Genomic DNA, 12,762 nt, shown 5'->3' with positions numbered 1-12,762 from the left:
TCCACTCCCTTGGTATAGAAACTGTTGTTTGTTAAAAACAAAAAAAAAAACAAAAAAAAGCGCTACCTCTCATGGGCCCATGCAAAATATACAGTACTCTTGCCTTGGCCCAAAAAGGGAACAGCCCATTCATTTGTGTTCTCACATCTTGAATGGTAATGGATCTTACGAGACCAGTAGTTAAAAGCAAATATTAGCCCATATTAGAAACCCAACTAGAGATTAGCCGACCCAAATAGCAAATGCATATCAAAATTAAAAGGACATCCTTTTTATCGAATTCGCACACTGCATAATTGATTTTTGTCACTGTGATAAAATATTATCTGTAAGTAAAATGACATTTAAGTGTGACAATTTACGGCACGACATCATAATAAGGTTTGTACTCATGAAGCTAGCGGTTGTGTAACTCATTTTTTGACACGAACATGAATATGGTACAATTTCTAAATAAGAATTACAAATGGGTTGCATTTGTACCAAGCTCAATAATCCCATTTTTACATGTTAACCCAACTCCTACATTTTTAAGTTATAACACTCCGCCTTGAATTTTCATTTGATCTTGAAGATGAGGAGGATAAGCATTGTTTTGCTGGTAATTTACGAGTTTAGGTAATGTTAAGTAGATAAAAAATTTAGATCAAATTTGTAAGTTATGTAATATGTCACCAATAAGAAATAAAGACTTCAATCAACACTCCAATAATAACGTCATATAATTCACAAAATATAGTTTAAACATATGGTCTCCCAAGCATTATGCTTTTTATTTCTTCGATTTCCTCCAAATTCACAGCCAGCCAGTTCGTCACAAAAAGTTTATAGCTGCAGCAGCTAATAATGCAACTCCAATAGAGACAATGCCATTAATCTTGGCGACATTCAGTGTAGGCACAGCACCAGACTTCACTTCAGCAACAGGGTCAAGAGAAGGCTCCTCCTTAGGCTGTTCTTCTCCAGGAGCGGATGCCGGTGACGGCAGCCGAAGCTTGGGAGCAAAAATACCATAGGGTTGGAGCACACTGTCAACTTGGTAAATAGCCAATTGACCATCAGAGTAGACAGTGTCTGAGATTGAAGTGTTGACAAGGCCAGTTGAAATGTTCACTGTCTTGCCTGATGTGGTGATGTTTAGCGGGTAATCGAAACCGTTTCCGACTTGGGTTCTCACCGGATTGCTCACAGTTTGGAAGTTTTGGGTAGTGAGGTAATCTGGGATTAGATGGAATTGCAAGAGCTTGACTTTTTGTTCAACGCTGAGCGAGTTCATGGATCCACCTTTGAGTTTAGAGAAGGCGCTGTCGGACGGGGCTAAAAGTGTAAATTCAGTGCTGGATTTGTTGAGCTGGCCGTAGAGCTGGTTATCGACTTGGGTGGTTTTTAGAAGGCGGATTAAGACGTTGAAGCCTCCTGCCTTTTCAAGGATTTTGGTGACGTTGGTTGGGCCTGGTGGCGCTGGGGCGTTGGCTGGTGGTGCCGGAATGGCCGCCGGGCTGGTTAGTGCCGGGGCGTTGGCTGGTGGTACCGGAACGGCCGCTGGGCTGGTGATTGCCGGGGCAGCAGCAGGGCCTTGGGCTAGGGTTTTGGCGCAATGGGAGAGGAAGATGAGTAGGAGTGTGAGTGAGAAGAGAGGCTGATATTGTTGCTTCATCATATTTAAGTGTGGTGGGATGTGTTTGATATTTTGCGCAGAAATGTCTGATATGAGTTTGGAGAAAAAGAGAGCGTTTATATAAGTTGTCGGAGAGGAGGTATTAGGTGAGAGAGGGCATGTCTTATTTTCTTGAGAAGGAGAGGATATGCATGTATTGTGAGATTATGGTGTCAGAGCTACTGGTTTGCTTGGGAAAGAAGAAAAAAACCAGAGGGAAAATCAAGTGGGTGTGGGCAAATAAAGCTGGTTAGTAAGTGCATGATTGCTTTGTTTTCACTTATGTATGCATGCACTGCAAGCCGCAAACTTAAAAGGAAGAAGTATGGCTTTTTACTTTCTCAGAAGGAGCATGACGATGATTGATGAAGATATGCAAGTTGTGAAATCCCCATGGGCCAACCTCATCCTCATCGATGAAAACTCCCTTGCTATCTGCTGATCTGCTGATGATTGCTCCAAGTAGGTCACCTTCACAAATCTTATTGCTTTCCATTTGCTTTCTTAAAGTTTTGTTGTTATTTTCTCTTTGGGTGATGGGGCCTTACCTCTACATCTATCAGTTGACATTAGCCATTGTGATTCTGAAATTTCATTTCTATGTGTTTCATTGAAGCAGCTACGATATATTACATCATAACTTTAGATATATAAACTTACATAAATACTAAAAGTCAAAATCTTTTTGTTTTTTATTCGAGCGGTAGCCTAATTTGATTTTGAATATGGGGGAGGGGATTTGGGACCTTTTAGTTTGTATACCAACAAAATAATTTCAATTAAAATTTCAATTTTTTTAGTTTAGTTATTAAATGAAAAGTCGAACTAATTGTAAGTTAAAATGATAAAATGCCCAACCCAACCATCAAGAGGCTGTATAAGCCATTAACCTTCCAAATGACATTGTAAAACTCTAAACTCAAAATGATCAACCCCAGACCCTGACGGACCTTCTAATTCCTTGAAACTGGAAAGTCAACCCCAAATTCTAACATCCTTAAACAAGTGCCACTTAGTACTATGATCTAATGATATTCCTCTTCATTTGTAAGTGAGAGGTTTTAGGTTCAATTCTCATCAAATGTGTATTTGAACCATATTATTATTACTAGATCATTATACGGCTAAGCCCACTCTCACCCCCCTTTCTTCTTAGTGTAGATAATATCGTTTGTTCAAAAAAAAAAAAAAATCCTACAAGAAGTAAGCTTGAGGACAATATGGTACTCTTCCCTATCTTTTATTTGTTACTATGCTCATCTTGCAATTGTGTTTGTGACCTATCCTAAAAGATTGTGTTTGTGACCTATCCTAAAAGATTTAGTCCTTTCCTTTATATAACAATATATTTGCAATGAAAGGATGAGGAAGAAATTAGTATTAAACTTGTCATTTTCAAGATTCGAACCTAATGTCTCTTACTTACAAGTGAAGAATAATATCACTAGTAAATAACATCATATTTTTCCTTAAGCATGATATATTTCCTTAAAACCTAACGCGAACTTGATATATAAAATTTACCTGATTTCAAAATAGGTGAAGAAGGGAAGACACACTATCTTAGCCACCTTTACTACAGCCAAGACCGCATTACGTCAAAACTTTCATCTATGACATTTTGGATACTCGTACAGAAACTCAACTCAAATTAGTTTGCACTTGGCAACTATGAAAATGCATCCTACAGTTCTTTCAAGCACTAGGCAGAACCATGGTAGGGCTGCCCTAGGTTGTAGCCCAATGCTAAATTTGGCTCACTTTTTTTCTTTTTTTTTTCCTAAAAAGAGGATTAATTGATGACTTCGTCAATGCAGTTCACATTTCTATAGACGGAAAGATTCACAGTGATATTTCAACATTTCTTAACCATATCTCTCATGAGCCCAATGCAAAATAGGCGGGACTCTTGCCTCAGCCCAAGAGGGAACAGCCCATTCATTGTCCTCCCACACCTTGAATTGTAATGGATCTTACAAGACCAGTTAAAAGTCTATCACAAGTATTAGCCCATATTAGAAACCCACCTAGAGCTAAGCCGACCCAAATAGCAAATGCATATCAAAATTAAAAGGACATACCTTTTTATCACACCAGACACCATGGTGTATAAACATGATTAATTTCTGTTATTGCGATAAAACATCATCTTCAATTGAAGGAATATTTTGGAGTGACAATTTTGATACGGCATCATAATACGGTTCAAACTCATGAAGTTAGCAATTGTGTAACTTATTTCTTGACACGACCACAAACATGGCACAGTTTCTATATTATATATGCTAAAACTCAGTTAAGGATGTCACTGTTCATTAATAGTGAAAGAGTGGAAATGTCTTCAGTTTTTTTCTACGCTTGCCGTGTTGTTTCCTATTTTTCTACAGTAAAATGTCGAGTATGCCCATGATGGGCAGGTGTTTTCGAGTGCACAAATTGCCCTTGCGTTGTTTTCGATTTTTGTTTGTTTTTTCTCATTGCTATAGAGAAAACGTCGGAATTGTCAATGCCAGGTGTGGATCATCGTGGATTACTCTTTTGGGGTTGTGTTCTTTCACTTTTCTTTCCGTTTCTTATTTCAATTAGTCTTTGTCTTTCGCTCTCGAGCTTTGTTTTCGTTGGTTCTCAACACTCTACTTCGGTTGTGGCGAATTTGTATCTTATCGCTTTCAACCGTTGTTTTCTGTTGTTCACAACTCTTTCCTTTTTTAAGATTTTTATCTTGCTTTCGAAACAAAGTTTTCTTCTATTCCGAACTTGTAAGAATTATAAATGGGTTGTGTTTGTGCCAAGCTCAATAATCCAATTTTTACATGTTAAACACATGGTAGGGAGAGAATCAAAGAGTGAAATGGAAGAGGTATGATGGTATCCACCAACTCGTACATTTTTATGTTATAACACTTCACTTTGAATTTTCATTGAATCTTAAAGATGGGGAGGATAAACATTATTTTATTGATAATTTACGAGTTTAGGTAATTGCTAGGTAAATTAATTTTTAAATCACATTTATAAATCATATAAAAATAATTACATTAATAAATACATTAGTAACAATTCAATTATCAACAATAACGCGAGATTGCGTACAAATCTTCCTAGCATTATGCTTTTCATTTTTTAAATTTCCTCCAAATTGACAGCCAGCCAACACGTGGAATCGCCCTCACCGTCCCAGATACCGACCATCTCCATCTCCTTGCCGAAAAGTCCAAACCCCAAAGTCAACTAAGCTCCAAACACCCCAAACAAAAACCACACTTTCATTCGATTACTTTCCCATCCTCATCGGAGACACCAACACCCCGCGCACCACCCGATCCCGCCTCCCCAAAAAGCAGAACAAAAAACCAGTTAAAAAGAACACTCTACGATGTTGTCTCTCTCTGTCAGTCGGTGGCTGTGATTCCCTTAATTTCAACGACGATGTTCAACAACGGGTACGCCAACAACAAAAACTGCCTGAGCCCGATGCCGTCGGCATCATCGTCAACGACGGCGACGCCCCAAACGACGTCGTCTTCTTCTTCTGGCACAACAAATTCCCAGACCCAATCTCTGATAAAGGCGTATTTCAAAACCCCAGAAGGCCGATACAAACTTCACTCGGAGAAGACTCGGCCGCCCAACCTCCTCCCCTACTCGTACGCCAAGTCAATTTCTCAGGTACCCAAAAACAAAAACTAAAAAAACGAAATTAATGTAATTTAATGTAGGATTAAGCGAAACGAGGCCCTAATTAATCGGTTGTGTTAGTTATGTTGTCGCTGTCTCTGTTGACTCGGAGTTAGTCAGTGTTTGGTTGTGAATTTTAGGTGACGGTAGCGCAGCTGAAGGACAAGCCTAGCAGCCATCCTACGCTGACGCCGAGTTTCAGCACCACCGGGGTGCGGTCGGCGGCGGCGAGGCTGTTGGGAGGAAGCGGGGGCAAAGCTCTAAACTTTGTGGGAGGGAGTGGATATAGCAGAACCAGCAATGGGAGTAGCAGGTATGCTCATTTCGGCGGGTCGAATGGGACCCACCACGCTGTTAACTCGAATCTCGGCGGTAAAGGGTCGTTTTTGGTTTTCAATGTTGGGGATACTGTTTATATCAGTGATCTCAATTCGCCTGATAAGGTAATTTTCAGTTTTCTTGGGGTTGCATCGGTTTTTTTGTGGAGTTTGGATATTGGGTTTTTGTTTTGGGGAAATTTGTGTAAAGGGTTTTGGGGAATTTGCTTGTAGGATCCTATTAAGTCGTTGCATTTTAGCAATTCGAACCCAGTGTGCCATGCTTTTGATTCCGAGGCCAAGGACGGGCATGACTTGCTTATTGGATTGAGCTCTGGAGATAGTAAGGAGTTTTGTTTCTATGTGATTTAATGGGGTTTTGGTGATGATGAGGCTGTGTGTGACTTGTTTACTTTGTTTGTTGTTGTAGTTTATTCCGCGTCTTTGAGGCAGCAATTGCAAGATTCTGGAAAGAAGCTTGTTGGTGCCCATCATTATAACAAAGAAGGTGCTGTCACTAGCAGGCAAGTTTGTTGCCCAACTTTGCCTTATTTCCTTATATTTCATGAGTTCGTTGATGAAAAAAGGTATCGAGAATGCACATTATCACTAATGGTGTGCATATAATCCTGATAGTGTTATGGAGAAATTGGTGGGTCAAGAAATACGTTTGGCATAAGGTAGATAAACAAACTAGCACTTGTTGCATAAGTGGAGCTGAGAGTTCCTTATCCAGGAAAAATCCTATTTTTGGCGATCTGTCATTTCCGGGTTTTTACCCCGGAAGTGCATGTATCATAGTAGAACCAGAAATGTGGTTGTTATATTTCAAATACAGTTTGCTAATGTAATAAATTGTAATCACTCTAGCTATTGGCTTGGAAGGGTTAAAACATTTGGAAGCAACAGACCCAAATGCATTGTCGGGGGTGGGGGAAGAGTGCATTTATTTTCTCATTGGGTGTGCTTTTCGAATGTTCTTTGTGGTATCTGTTTTGGTGTAATTGGGGGCACAAGTCCTATGATTAGCAGTCTTCATACACAAACTAACTAGTTGGTTTTAACAGCCGGTGTACCAGTGTTGCATGGGTTCCTAAAGGGAATGGTACCTTTGTTGCTGCTCATGCTGATGGAAATTTGTATGTCTATGAGAAGGCAAGCCTTAAGCTTTAATTTTTCCTATGTCAAATGCTATTTATCCTTTCCTGGTTTTCCTGTTTTCCTTGCTCCATGAACTGAAATCGGCGTTAATTCATTTTAGAGTAAGGAAAGTGCTGGTGATTCTTCTTTCCCAGCTATAAAGGATCATACTCAATTTTCGGTGGCTCATGCAAGATCCAGTAAGGTAATATCAATGTATAAAATTTCTTCGCATTTTAAGTAAAACATTATTAATTTATTATACGTAATTGTCTGCTTATTCAAAAGATTGCTTTTAAAGTACATACTATTATGACCAAGTTCAAATAATATCATTACCACCACTGCCTATTGGCCTATATTTTCCACATTTTTGTGTTAGCTGCTGCAATACTGCCATATGGATTATGAAGTTTGGCTGATAGTTGGAACTTTTGTTATTTCCTCAAGCTTATACAAGAACCAGATATAGAACTGTTTACCATCTTCCTTTGGGTTTCTTTTTCCCCCCTTTTTCATTTTATGGTTTATCTGCAGAGTAATCCAATTTCCAGATGGCATATTTGCCAAGGTTCAATAAACAGCATTGTTTACTCAGCAGATGGGGCAAATTTGGCAACCGTCGGTAGAGATGGTATTTCTCAATCTGTTAGGCTTGTGACTTTGTGGATGAGTGCGTCTGTTAATTGGTACTGATATTAGGTGCTACATGTAGGCTATTTGCGAGTATTTGACTACTCAAAAGAACAACTAGTATTTGGTGGCAAGAGTTATTATGGTGCTCTTCTGTGTTGCTCTTGGAGGTAAAAAGATAAAAATATATATTTTCCTTGATGTATGAATTATACTGGCCGAATTCCTGTCATTAGTTTATCCAGAAAGTTATACTTGCGTTCCACATGACATCATACGAATTTTCGTCAGACTGAATGTGTTGTATCACTATGTTGTTCATATTTGACCTTCATGATGTGTTGTTTCTCAGTCCGGATGGGAAATACATTTTGACAGGAGGGGAAGAGGATCTTGTTACCGTGTGGAGCATGGAAGATAGAAAAGTAGTAGCTTGGGGTGAAGGGCACAACTCATGGGTACAGTTTCAGTAGAACTTTTGTGAATATTTATTGAGTTCTCTCTCTCTCTCTCTCTCTCTCCCTCTTGTTGATTTGTCAAAAACTCAACATCTTACACCTTTCAGCCCTGATGTATGCAGGTCAGTGGTGTTGCTTTTGATTCATATTGGTCACCACCAAGTTCAGATGACACGGAAGAAAATATTGTTTACCGTTTTGGTTCTGTGGGTCAGGTATTTGCTCTCCTCTTCTCATCCTTGCCTAAAATAAACACTGAGATGATATGCTTAATATGTTTAAAGATAATAACAGTTGAGGGCTTATGTTCACCTTCTTTTTTCTCTGTCGACAAGGGCTTATCTTTATCAGCTTATAATATCCCCATCAAACAGCTAAACTACTTATTCTTTTAAACTTTTGCTCCTGCTGGTTGGTATCAAAATTACATTTTAACTGTCCAATTTTTTGTTTCGTTTTTTGGTGGAGACAATTGCTTAAGTCCAAATAAAGAATCTAATAGCCAGGTGCGGGATTTTCAAAGAAAGAAATTGGGACATGATTTACTTTTATGAACCTAAAATCGGCCATGAAATCTTTCTGCTTTTGTTGTGCTCTCTTTTTTCAATCTGTTTTGCTTGTCTTTCTACTTCCACCTCTCATACACGTGTTTACAGGACACAAAATTGCTCCTATGGGACCTGCCAATGGATGAGATTGTAGTGCCACTTCGCCGAAGTTCACTTGGTGGATCTCCAACATTCAGCACAGGTAGCCAGTCATCCCATTGGGACAGCGTTTACCCTATTGGCACTCTTCAACCTGCTCCCAGCATGCGGGACATTCCAAAGCTCTCCCCACTGGTGTCCCACTGCGTTCATTCTGAGCCCCTATCCGGATTACTTTTCACAGAGGATGCTATTCTCACCGCATCTTGGGAGGGGCATGTGAAAATTTGGATGAGACCCGGTGAGCCTGAAACTAAAACAAACGCAGAAGCCCTGCTAGGTGCTAGTCCGAAGGACCAACTCCTCACAGGCAAAGGTTACACAGAACCGGCAAAAAGCAAGCCATTCACTGAAAGTAAATCAAACAACCCACAATCCCTGCTCGGCGCTACTTCAAAGGAGCAACAACCACTGACAGGCAAAGGTGGCGCTTTTAATTTCAAGGAAATATCGAAAAGCAGTCGATTGGGGTACCTTCCGTAGTGCTGATTCGCCGTTTGAACCTGTAATTATGCCGCTTCCAGCAACTTGGTTCCTTCAGAATGCCATACGTAGCATACCAGGTCGTTGAGTTGTTTCAGTTGATGGCTATGATCTAGCTCAACGGTGACAAACGACGTTTGCTTTTACGGAAGAAGCGCGGAAAGAGGGGTAGAGAGAGAGATGCATTGCTTTTAGGTTTTTGCATAGGTAGGTTTACTACTTACAACTCACAATATTCACTTGCTGTTGACTGCTTTTCTAGAGGACAATACATGTACAAATACCCATTGTTTTGCGTCTGCAGAGGCAAAATCTTTATGTTTTCCTTTCAAGTTACAAAATACTTCAGAGAATCTGTATTCTTGTAATGATCACCATGGCCAGAATAAAAGCGATATCGGAGTTGCCTGCGATGGTGTCGAGTGTTTCGCTTTAAAACTAGCACCGGTATGTGTTTCGGATGTGATTCATATAAATGAAAGTTATCTTTGGTGTTTAACAGGAGCTGTATAGTTTTCTTATGGCGTTTTAGCCAAAACGGTTCTCGAGATTTGCGTAACACTGTACTTTGGTCTCTAAGATTGTCTACCGTCAATCATTTTGATTGTTACAAGGCTATTGAATTAAGAGTATTTTTGTCATATCCCTTAAACTGGTTTCTTAAATTTAACGGAAATTTCTCATAGAAATATCAAAATGATTGTCCGTGGATAATCTCAAAACCTACTTCAATCGGTTTTAAACGATCTCATTGACCATTTTGGCTAAAAAGTCTCTTCATATTTTTTAAAGAGAGGCAAAATTATATGGGAGAAACGGGGGATGAAGGATCCTGCTCAAGTAAAAACACGACAAAGAAAAGCATACAACATCTTGCACGCTGTTGGCAGGACAAGTACCCTGGCATGAAATCTTAACACATTTCTCATAAGATTTCTGAAAATATTACAGAAAAACAGCTATAGCTACGCATCGACAGCGAGACCCCGACTTCACTCCCACTTCACCAGCTGACCTACCATCGAATGTGCCCATAACACCGAATTTTTCATCGTCGGGAAAAATTATGATCTTCCAAAATAACATCAACTAATTTCGTGTATGTTTTGTGCACTTGCAAAAGTGGATGAAGAACAAGTGCATCCAATACATTGTACAATAGTACAAGGTTGCAAATTTCCTAGTGGTCTCCCTTTAGTATGTTCTGGAACTCCTACCCTGCTTTTGCTTCGGCTAACTTTCTCTTTGCCAATGCATCCTCGGCTTTTACCTTCTCCGGAACGTAATCTGTTAACGATTGTGCATTAGACAGCATAAATGATGGTAGACCAAAAATCATATTTTTAACTAGGAGTAGGATTGAGTGCAAGCATAAAAGATACCTGAAAGGAAGTCGTATCTCTTTCGTTTAGAAACAACTGTGGCTGAAACAAGAAGAAAGCACGTTAATATGACTGGGAACTAATGTAACTTACAATAACCAACTACGATGTCTTCTACTTCCGAAAAAACTCTGATACAGTAATAATAATGTTTCATAAGTTAGCATTCCTCTGTTGAGAGCGTTAGAAAGAGGAGTTGTAAGCAAGGTTTAGAAATCCAGTTTCTAGTAACCGTGACGAGAAAATCATCTGTCTCGAAATCTAAAACGAAAAACGTTTTCAGCAGGGCAGCTAGAGGCCTTTTATAAACACAAAGGAAAATCAAAATGGTGGTTCTTCACTCGTAACAAAATCTTCTGCACTCGAAGTTTTCATATTGTCAAATATTTGTTTGACATTAGACAATCCAAAACAAAACCTTGTTCCTCTTAACAATACATATTGGTCGGCTTTTGTTGTAAGCACAATTTCATCAACACGCCAGAGAAAAACAACATAACTCTAGCAACGACGGCTACATTCTGTTCATAACTGAAGCCAACTACCCGATGCACATAAACTGATGGCAACCATGTACATAACAAGTCAGAGGTCATTTTGAACAAGACTCTCCAATCCTACCCAGAGGAGTTCTATGTTTGCACTTCCTAACCGCTATATAAACATGATCGAGGTACAATTTACATCGCACAATGAGATGATTTACCAACGGGACCTCCCCATTTCATGAGGAAATCGAAATGCTAACTCCATTTTGATTTTGAACAAATCATGTAAAAAATACCTCAAATCACGAAGCCGAACCATAAGAACGCTATAGCAGTATAACATTTGAGAAAATTTCGATCATTTCGAACACCCATTTGATCAAAATGTTCAGTACTCATAACAATGCAGTAATCACAGACGAAATAAAAAATGAAAATTCAAATATCTAATTAAAATCCAATAAATAAATAAATAATACATTCATAGTGAGGAGGAGAAAATTACCTAGGTGCTTGTAAGCAATAGCCTTCCTCCGGTCCTTAACACAGCACGCATGTGATTCTTCACAGAACTTCTCCAGAAACTTCTCCTGCAACCCAAAATTCGAAAAATTAATTAAAAATTATGAAAACCCTAATTCGGAAATTGTGAGAGGAAGTCAGGAAGTTACGGTGGCTTTGTTGATGAGGAAAACGGCGTCGTTGCTAATCCGCAAATCCGAATACTCGCTTCTGATAATCCTTCTCACACGTTCCATCGGAAACGTATACGCCTTCACCTCCTCTTCATCTGCGACCTCCCCCTCTCGCTTTCGCTTTCCTTTCTCCGTGCCCTTCTTCGACTTCGGGGTGGGCGTTTTCGTAAATTTACCCCCATTCTGCTCTGCGCCTCTCCGGGACTCGGAGCTCGGCGACGGAACCGCCTCTACGTCGGATTCTCTCGCATTTCCGTTGCTGGTGATCTTGTTTATGTTGGTGGATTTCTTGGCGCTGCTCAGCTTCTTTTTCTCAGGGGTTTTTACCTTGGCGGTGGTCGGCTTCTTTGTTTGCTGGTTTTTCTTCGGCGGTGGGGATTTGGTGCTCGGCTTCTTTGCTTCTTTGGTTTTATTTGGCGGTATGTCCTTTTTGGGGGTCGCCATTGTTGGGGGAGCTTCCTCTGCTGCGACCTGCAAGTGTAACTTTGAATACGGTCTTGGGATGGAAATTGCTTTGGTTTAGGGCTTTGGTCGTCATTTGCAAATGGACTTCATTTTCTCTTATTAATGCTATTATTGGGCCCAGCCCTCATGACCTATTTGCAAATAAGCATACATTGAGTCATAGAGGGTTCTCTAGTACGAATCAGGATCCGGAGATTCATGAATCATATTCGTTCATTGTACATCGTGCAGTCAGAAAATATTTAAATATTTTTATTTAAAATTAAATACAAACATTATCTGAAAAAAATTAACCGCATGATGTACAATGAACAGATACGATTTACGAATCCCCAATATTCTCACCAAAAGGATCCGAAAAGGATCATGGTTGCTCTAGTACACAGGATTAAGGGGATTTTTAATTTTCGGCGCTCCTATTTTGTGTGGCCACATCTCTGTGGTCTCCGTCAGTGATTGATAGGTGTTGAACTTATTACAACAAAATTAAGAAGCAATAAGTTTATAAACATGTGTCAATTAATTATAGAGGTCACAGAGAGGCTACGTACAAAATGCGTACAGAAGATTTGAACTCGTTTGAGGGTGCATTTTTGTTTACCATCCTCAAGTCGTGGTAATGCTTAACACCCTACTCGTATCATTGTGTGATTTTAAAT

General features: G+C 39.6%; 3 protein-coding genes across 5 annotated transcripts; 1 reads left to right on the top strand and 2 right to left on the bottom strand.

The window, feature by feature from the left end:
• Window positions 1-685: 685 nt before the first annotated feature.
• Window positions 686-3,323, bottom strand: LOC126615897 (fasciclin-like arabinogalactan protein 12). 3 transcript variants are annotated; one of them, XM_050283824.1, is made up of 2 exons: window positions 3,182-3,323; window positions 686-2,241 (listed from the first exon to the last, which is right to left on the bottom strand). In XM_050283824.1, the coding sequence occupies exon 2, from the start codon at window positions 1,658-1,660 to the stop codon at window positions 815-817; it is 846 nt and encodes a 281-aa protein (XP_050139781.1). In that variant the 5' UTR covers window positions 1,661-2,241; window positions 3,182-3,323; the 3' UTR covers window positions 686-814. The 3 variants fall into 3 exon arrangements, with proteins under 3 accessions (XP_050139781.1, XP_050139780.1, XP_050139782.1); XM_050283823.1 differs by having other exon boundaries at window positions 686-2,213; XM_050283825.1 differs by having other exon boundaries at window positions 686-2,100.
• Window positions 3,324-4,890: 1,567 nt separating this feature from the next.
• On the top strand, window positions 4,891-9,572 carry LOC126615890 (probable catabolite repression protein creC). The gene is made up of 11 exons (XM_050283818.1): window positions 4,891-5,326; window positions 5,476-5,778; window positions 5,887-5,995; window positions 6,083-6,176; window positions 6,720-6,807; window positions 6,914-6,997; window positions 7,330-7,426; window positions 7,508-7,595; window positions 7,778-7,883; window positions 8,006-8,098; window positions 8,540-9,572. The coding sequence occupies exons 1-11, from the start codon at window positions 5,087-5,089 to the stop codon at window positions 9,071-9,073; spliced, it is 1,836 nt and encodes a 611-aa protein (XP_050139775.1). The 5' UTR covers window positions 4,891-5,086; the 3' UTR covers window positions 9,074-9,572.
• A 402-nt stretch (window positions 9,573-9,974) lies between these two features.
• Window positions 9,975-12,181, bottom strand: LOC126615901 (DNA polymerase II subunit B3-1). The gene is made up of 4 exons (XM_050283827.1): window positions 11,615-12,181; window positions 11,449-11,533; window positions 10,456-10,497; window positions 9,975-10,360 (listed from the first exon to the last, which is right to left on the bottom strand). Exons 1-4 carry the CDS (start codon window positions 12,080-12,082, stop codon window positions 10,287-10,289), a joined length of 669 nt encoding a protein of 222 aa, XP_050139784.1. The 5' UTR covers window positions 12,083-12,181; the 3' UTR covers window positions 9,975-10,286.
• Window positions 12,182-12,762: the final 581 nt, after the last annotated feature.

This window comes from Malus sylvestris, chromosome 3 (assembly GCF_916048215.2).
Source record: "Malus sylvestris chromosome 3, drMalSylv7.2, whole genome shotgun sequence".
NCBI classification, from domain to species: Eukaryota; Viridiplantae; Streptophyta; class Magnoliopsida; order Rosales; family Rosaceae; genus Malus; species Malus sylvestris.
The sequence above is the reverse complement of the archived record's forward strand: the minus strand, read 5'-3'. Positions and strand labels throughout refer to the sequence as shown.